The sequence below is a fragment of the Danio aesculapii genome, chromosome 24, assembly GCF_903798145.1.
Source record: "Danio aesculapii chromosome 24, fDanAes4.1, whole genome shotgun sequence".
In the NCBI taxonomy this organism is placed as follows: Eukaryota; Metazoa; Chordata; class Actinopteri; order Cypriniformes; family Danionidae; genus Danio; species Danio aesculapii.
The window spans coordinates 8,374,328-8,382,875 of NC_079458.1; the positions used below are offsets into that span (position 1 = coordinate 8,374,328).

At 33.1% G+C, this 8,548-nt stretch overlaps 1 protein-coding gene across 1 annotated transcript in view; it reads left to right on the forward strand.

Annotated features, from left to right (window-relative positions):
- LOC130218162 (epidermal growth factor receptor-like) overlaps nucleotides 1-8,548 on the forward strand; it is a 60,597-nt gene that overhangs the window by 32,360 nt on the left and 19,689 nt on the right. Inside the window, exons 4-14 of the mRNA XM_056450241.1 lie at nucleotides 42-167; nucleotides 2,286-2,354; nucleotides 2,441-2,559; nucleotides 2,695-2,836; nucleotides 3,703-3,816; nucleotides 3,930-4,056; nucleotides 4,141-4,214; nucleotides 5,325-5,415; nucleotides 6,012-6,214; nucleotides 7,637-7,769; nucleotides 8,453-8,543. Of these exons, the coding sequence (XP_056306216.1) occupies nucleotides 42-167; nucleotides 2,286-2,354; nucleotides 2,441-2,559; nucleotides 2,695-2,836; nucleotides 3,703-3,816; nucleotides 3,930-4,056; nucleotides 4,141-4,214; nucleotides 5,325-5,415; nucleotides 6,012-6,214; nucleotides 7,637-7,769; nucleotides 8,453-8,543 (1,289 nt within the window). The remainder of the gene's footprint in view (nucleotides 1-41; nucleotides 168-2,285; nucleotides 2,355-2,440; nucleotides 2,560-2,694; nucleotides 2,837-3,702; nucleotides 3,817-3,929; nucleotides 4,057-4,140; nucleotides 4,215-5,324; nucleotides 5,416-6,011; nucleotides 6,215-7,636; nucleotides 7,770-8,452; nucleotides 8,544-8,548) is intronic.

Here is an 8,548-nt window from a genome sequence, read left to right on the forward strand (position 1 = left end):
TATAGTGAGAGATATTATATTTTACCATTTTTGTATTGCAGAAATTCTTAAAGGTGGAGTCAAAATATTCCACAATAAACTTCTTTGCAATGTGGAGACTATACAGTGGTTGGACATTGTGGAGCATGGCAGCGAGTTGAATTTGTCAACAAAAACTGCTGCTTATTGTAAGTCTGTCAGAAACACTTTAACAGTCTATAATACGTTCCTTCAGCAAGGATGCACAAAGTCATTCAAAAGTCACAGTAAACATTTGTAAATTTTGTTTCAAATAAATCTTTTGAATTTTACATCTATGAAATCTGGCTAAGAAATGTACAATGCTAACTCAGATCCGATGCGACCCATTGCTTTTGCTCATGCTGGACGATTCATCACTCTCCTTATCCATCAACCAAAGAAAGATTCTGTCAGTTGTTCTGACTGCTGCAAAAAACAATCCTGAAACTATGGCTGAATCCATATGCTCCAATGGATCTATCCTGAAGGCTCTATCTACTGGACATTATTAGTTACACTACAGCCAAAATAAATGGTGCCAGTAAAAAAAAAAAAACTGTACAATTTTTGTTAAATATGAGAGAGACTGTATCAGATATGTTTCAATCCTGATTGGGTACTTATTACTACAGTTTTACTGTTTTATTTTTACACTTTTTATACACTTTTTGCTGGGTGGATCTTGGGCTTTGTTCAAAATCAAAATGTTCAATAAAAAAAAGAATAAAAAAAGAAATGTACAGAGCTCAGCAAATCTGAGTACACCCCATTTTGAAAACGAATACTTGTATCCATTACTCAGTGAATATAGGCAATGTATTTTGGTGCATTTCAACAAAACAGATTTATTAAACAGATATATTTATTAAAATAATATTTTAGACAACATACATATTTAGAAATTTAAATATAATCAAATTAAATTCAAGCAAAATAACAACCTACAAAATTTCAACTAAATTTTTATAATTTTTTTGCTTCTCCTAATTTTTTCTCATTTTTTCTCATTTTTCTATAACATTTAAATTTGGGTGTGCTAGTTTTGGGACCTTATCGTAAGTTATTTTGTTAGATAAGCTCCAGATTTGGCTTCAGTACTGACTAATCTAATGTACTGTATATGCACAAATACAGACGGATAAATAGACAGATAGTGGGACAATCGGACGAACGGAAAGACAGATGGATAGATAGACAGGCAGATAGATGGCTAGATAGATGGATGGAAAAATGGATAAACAGGCAGATAGACAGCTGGATGGATGGATGGATGGATGGATGGATGGATGGATGGACGGATGGGTGGAAAGATGAATAGATAAACAGGCAGATAGATGGCTAGATAGATGGACAGATGGATGGACTGACAGATGAATGGAAAAATCGATGGATAGATAGACAGGCAAATGTATGGCTAGATAGATGGACGAATGGATGGAAAGACTGAAAAATGGATAAACAGGCAGATAGACAGCTGGATGGATGGACGGATGGATGGATGGACGGATGGATGGATGTAAGGACGGATGAATAGATATAAACGGACAAACGGAATGATGAATGGACGGACAGACGGATTGATGGATGGATTGACAGACGGACATACAGATCGATGGCTAGATGGATGGACAGATGGACGGACAAATGGATAGAGTCGGATGGACGGATGGATAGACGGATGGATGGACAGACGGCTAGATAGATGGATGGATGGATGGATAGATGGACGGACGGACAGACAGACAGATGGCTAGATAAATGGACAGATGGATGGACGGATAAACAGATGGATGGACAGATGGATGGATGGATGCATGGAAAGACTGATGGATAGATAGACAGGGAGATGGACGGCTAGATAGATGAACAGATGGACGGACAGACAGGTAACTAGATAGATGGACAAAAGGATGGACAGACAGAAGGATGGATAGATAGACAGATGGATGGATGAATGAATGGATGGACGGATTTATGGATGGATGGACGGATGGACGGATGGATGGATGGATGGATGGATGGAAAGGCAGATGGATAAATAGACAGTCGGATGGATGGATGGATGGATGGAAAGACAAACAAACAGTCGGACGGATGGACGATGGATGGAAAGACCAATGGATAGATAGATGGATAGATAGACAGATGGATAGATAAACAGATGGAAAGACAGACGGACAGACAGACTGATGGATGGTTGAATAGAAAGACAGATGAATAGATAGACAGTCAGACATAAATATGTGCGTGTGTCTTTGTAAATAAACTCTTTCCTTCATACCCAGGCAGACCGTGTGATTCAGGCTGCTATAATGGATCATGTTGGGCTCCAGGACCAGAGAACTGCCAGACCTGTAAACGCTACTGCATAATTCTCCATACAGTATATCAATATATAAGTGAACTACATCCTAATGAGCTGTTTGATCTTCCCTGTCAGTGACGCGCCTGAACTGTGCCGAGCAGTGCTCGCGGAGATGTAAGGGCCCCAAACCCATCGACTGCTGCAATGAACACTGCGCCGCCGGCTGCACTGGACCCCAGCCCACAGACTGCCTGGTGCGTGATACACTTCTCTAATATCATGTAGCATATGTCACGTAATATATAAAGATGAAGGTCTTACATAAAAAAAAAACATTATTTTTAATCTGAAAGTTTCCTGAAACTGTCTTCGGGTCTCTGTTTCAACAGGCCTGCAGAGACTTCCAAGACGACGGGACATGCAAGGACTCATGTCCACGTCTAATGCTGTACGACCCCAATAACCACCAACTCGTTCCAAATCCTAATGGGAAGTACAACTTCGGAGCCACCTGTGTGAAGCAGTGCCCTTGTAGGTTTGGCTTTTGATGCATCTGAGATTATTATTCTAAAAACAGCAGGTACTGCATATCTTTCCATTATAGCTGAAATATAAGAGTCCCAAATTTCATGGAGGTATACTGGCACATTGCTTTTGTGTATTAAAAATACACCACCTATAATACGCAGAGGAAAAAACATGACGCTGGTCTTCAAAGTTGTGTTTACATACAAGCAAAGACACACCCAGAGATTATGAGCTATGTAAGCAAAGATACAATACGTTCTTTCAGGTGTCAAGGTTTACTTAGGTAAACACTTAAAACAAATGCACTAGATCGTAAAGGGGATCTGTTATGTCTCTTTTTACAATATGTAAATTAAGTAATAGAGATATCACTACAGTGTGTATGTGAAGTTTCAGCTCAAAGTACCTCACAAATAATTTTTACGACTCTTTTAAACTGCTCCTATTAGGAGCCCCCAATTGTGGCGTTTTGGTGACTGTCGCTTTAAATTCAAATGAGAGTGCTCTTTTCAAAAGAGGGCGGAGCTACGAAAGCCTATGCATCAGCATAGTGGCAGATTCAAAACAGGACTAATGTTACCTGTGAAAAAAATGTCAAAAGAAGACATTCTGACTTGAACTGTATATACACACACACACACCTGTGTTTGAACAACTTTAAATGTGATTTTCTCATTATTTTTCTAAGCCTCAGATTTTAAATAGTTGTATCTTGGCTAAACAGTATCCTATCTTATCAATGGAACATGTATTATTCAACTTGAAGATTTGAAATTAACACTGTATGGTTCAATAAAGGGAAAATAAACATGTACTGCACACAATCTAGGAGAAACAGCAAACTGAACTGCAACATCTCTCTTCTGTAGATAACTTTGTAGTGACCGATCACGCCTGCGTTCGATCCTGCGGCAGTAACATGCATGAAGTGGAAGAAAATGGAATCAGGAAGTGCAATAAATGTGAAGGCTTGTGCCCAAAAGGTCAGCAGCATCATTACTAATTTAATAATACTCCTTTTTTGATATATTAAATCAATGTTGCATGACAGGGATAACTAATATATGTGAAATGACTTGACTGTGTTTTGCTTTAGTGTGTAATGGCCTCGGGACAGGAGCGCTTGTTAACACTATCGCAGTCAATGCAACCAACATCGATTCATTCATCAACTGCACTAAAATAAACGGGCACATTACAATAATGCGGATGACTTTTAAAGGGTGAGATTTTATGACCAAATCAGTCAAGCTCTTATAGATGCAATACAGTCAAACTAATGGAGTTTTTAAATGAATGTCTTTAAGGGATGTTTTTACAAATACTCCAAGCATGGACCCTGCCAAACTTGACTACTTCAAGACGGTGAAGGAAATTTCTGGTAAAAATCATTTACTTGATGTTTTTATTAATTATTTAAATGGATGTCTTTAAATATATATTTACAATTATGCATTAATGGATACATGTAATTATTATTATTACTTTTATTATTATTACTAATATATTATTATTATTATTATTATTATTATTAATAATGAGAATTATTAGTATTACTGTTATAATAATTATTATTAGGGAGTTTTTATTCTATAATTGAAAATATAATAATAATAATAATAATAATAATAATATCATAATAATATAATACTATTTAATGACTGGAATATTATTATTATTATTAAAATTATTATTATTATTATTATTATTATTATTAAAAGGCAATTCCTACTAACACAAACATTACATTAAATAAAATGTTTATTAATAATAATAATAATAATAATAATAATAATAATAATATTCAATGGCTGGAATGTTATTATTATTATTAATATTATAATTATTATTATTAATATCATCATCATCATCAATAGTTAATTTCTACAAACACATAAATTACGTTAAATAAAATGTTTAATATCAATATACAATTGATGATGATGATGTAGTAATAATAATAATAATAATAATAATAATATTTAATGACTGGAATAATATTATTGTCATTATTTTTATTATTATTATTATTATTACTACATCACCATCAATAGTTAATTCCTACAAGCACATAAATTACATTAAATAAACTGTTTATTTAAAAAAAAAATAATAATAATAATAATTATTATTATTATTATTATTATTATTGTTGTTATTAGGCCATTCCAACATAAAAAAAAATTAAATTTCAAAAAATAATTGATATAATTCTGCTACCACTATTAATCTTAATATTGACAATTATTATTATTTACTGTTATAATGATTATTATTATGAAGTTTTTATAATATAATTAAAAATATCCAATACAAACAGATAATAATGATAATAATAATAATGATAACAACAACAACAACAACAACAACAACAACAATAAATACTATTCAATGATATTGTAATATATTTAAATATGATCATACAATCGTGACATATGGATGACTACTAAAGAAAAAGCCTTGTTTATCAGTGCGGTTTCATTTTTCTTAGGCTTTCTAATAATCCAAGACTGGCCTGAACACTTCAACTCCCTCAGCCCCTTTGAGAACCTGGAGATCATCAGAGGAAGAACCAAACAACAGTGAGTCTCATCACATTAGCTTACAAACAACTCACATTCTCTGCATATTAGACCTGTTTTCTCATTGATGGCTGACACTGCATGAATCGGACACTGGAAGCTGCAACCATTTTTTTTTTCCCGTATTGTGACTCAGTTCCTAGAGAAACGGCTTATTAAATGAGAAAACAGTGGGCGTGGCTTGTTTCTTACTGCGAGCTGATTGGATGTAGTAATGTAGGCATTCAATTCGGAAAAATCGGGAAAAGAGTTTGGGGAGAGTTATTACAGTCCAACAGATTCCTCCACCTCACCATTTCTGTTTGTTGTCAAAACTGACAGTTGGAGGGGCGTGGTTAAGTATATTAGCCACGCCCAATACCTCAGACAGACGTATTAGAGTTATCTGAGTATTTAACTGAACTTAAACAGGAAGTGCATTTTCAGATTTTAATTTTAGATTACAAGGGCAAACTATTTTTGTTTCTTAATGACGTGCACAGATGAATTGTTCACCACAAAACCAGCAAAGTGAGCTAACAAAGTCAATATGGTTGGTTTTGATTTCATGGGTACTTTTAATAGTGTTGTTCTCTTTACCTCTCTCTCACATGCAGTGGCTCCGTCAGTTTTGCAGCCCTGAATATTCCTCATCTGGAGCACCTGGGTCTGCGTTCGCTGAAGGAGATCAGTGATGGAGATGTGGTGGTGAAGAACAATCCTCAGCTGTGTTACGAAGATGGCAAATACTGGCAGAAGCTCTTCAGATCTGAGCAACAGCACATACGCTCTGGAAACAACGCAGCACCGCACATCTGTGGTATCAGACAGAGTTATTATTATATGAACATTATTATTTGACAACAGTTGTTTGTTTTGTAGCAAAAAATAATTATAATAATAATTCTGCTAATAATCTCGACCTGAAAAATGCTATATTTTAAACACAAAACTACTTTTATTCCAGCCAAACTAAAGAAAACAAGGTTAAACATCTGTTAAACATCACTTTGAATATATTCAGAAAAGAATTAAAATTTCATAGGAGGGCTAATAATTTTGTCTTCAACTACAGTATATGTTCACTTAAATGAAAAATAAATATATGGAGAGATAAATGAACAGAAACAGACCACTTGAGAATTTGTTATCCCTTTCTCTGGATTTAATACATTTATTAGGTATGTTTTTAAGTAAAATGTTAATATTTACTAATTTTATAATAACAAAAATCTAATATATCTTCCTGTTTCTTACAAAAACCCATTGTGAAATTAATTATATTTTAATTAAAAAAATATTATAAGTCAGAATAATAAATGTTTCACATGCTAGGACTGACGATCGGGGCTATTCTTTTTTTTTTTCGTGAAAAATTGTGAAAAATACTGTGAAGAGAAAAAAAACATACATGCTTGAAATGATTTTACACATTTTTTTCTTTTAAACTATTGCAACAAGTACAAGACACAAGAACATTGACAAGTACATAACCTAACTTTAATTATTAGCCCCCCTTTGATTTTTTTTCTTTTATAATTATTTCCCAAATGATGTTTAACAGAGCAGTGAAATTTTCACAGTATGTCTGATAATATTTTTTCTTCTGGAGAAAGTCTTATTAGTTTTATGTTGACTAGAATAGAAGCAGCTTTTAATTTTTTAAACGCCATTTTAGGGACAATATTATTAGCCCCTTTAAGCTATTTTTTTTTTTCGATAGTCTACAAACAATCCATCGTTATACAATAACTTGCCTAATTACTCTAACCTGCCTAGTTAACCTAATTAACCTAGTTACGCCTTTAAATGTCTCTTTAAGCTGTATAGAAGTGTCGTGAAAAATATCAAGTCAAATATTATTTACTGTCATCATGACAAAGATAAAATAAATCAGTTATTAAAACTATTATGTTTAGAAATGTGTTGAAAAATAAATAAACAGGGGGGCTAATTATTCAGGGGGGCTAATAATTCTGACTTTAACTGTGTATATATATATATATATATATATATATATATATATATATATATATATATATGGAGAAAAGAATTCAATAAAAATAAAAAGGTTGGAGGAGGTTAAGGGAAAAAAATCAGGGTTATTGTAACAAAAAATTGTTTCTTAGCTGTTAAAATGTTGTGTAAAACTGAATATAAACACATCTGAAAATGTAACATAATTTGAGGAGTCATCATTATTTTACAGATAAATGAAAAGTGATGTTTACTGTGTTGTCAGAGCAGCAAAACAGCACCTGTGACAGTATGTGTGGAGATGAAGGCTGCTGGGGCCCAGGGCCGTCCATGTGTGTCTTCTGTCAGCACGTCAGCCGTAGGGGGCGCTGTGTCAGTCACTGCAACCTGCTGGATGGGTGAGACATTTCAGACCATTCACATCTGAGGATGATAATTCTAAACATTGATGACAATATTAAAGCATCTCTTCTACTCAACAAAACTGCATTTGTTTGAATAATAGTACAAAAAAACAACAACTGTAAGATCGTAAAATATTATAACAATTTAAAATAAATCTGTTTAATGTTTGAGCATATTTTGAAGAAGAACCTATTCCTGTGATTTATTTATACTAGTTTTCAGCATCAATACTCATCATTTACAACAAGGATAATTTATTTATCAGCATAATAATATAATATAAATATAAAAAATACAAATATAAAAAACAGCTAATATATAAAACATTATTAATTATATTATTATTAATTATATACACACATAAAATACATATAAATAAAACTATAAAATTAAAGTATATAATTAAATCAGCTCAGTTTTTATATAACTGCATTCTATTGTGAGCTGTTGTCCTGCATCATATTCATCACCAATAAACTGTTCAGTTTAAAATGCAATATGAGATAATTTATTAGGAGACGAGATTATATGAGATAATGTAAACAAATTTAAATGTTTTATTTTTTCCATAATTAATGAATTACATTTAAAACTGCAGCCTTAATATAAATATATAACCCAAATTGTATCATCTGCTGATGTGTACTGTTGTTCTCTACATGTGATGTTTTCACAGACACCCTCGAGAGTACATGTCAGATAATGTGTGTTTGGCTTGTGACCCACAATGCAAGACTCTAAACGGGACGGCAAGTTGTCATGGGCCGGTATG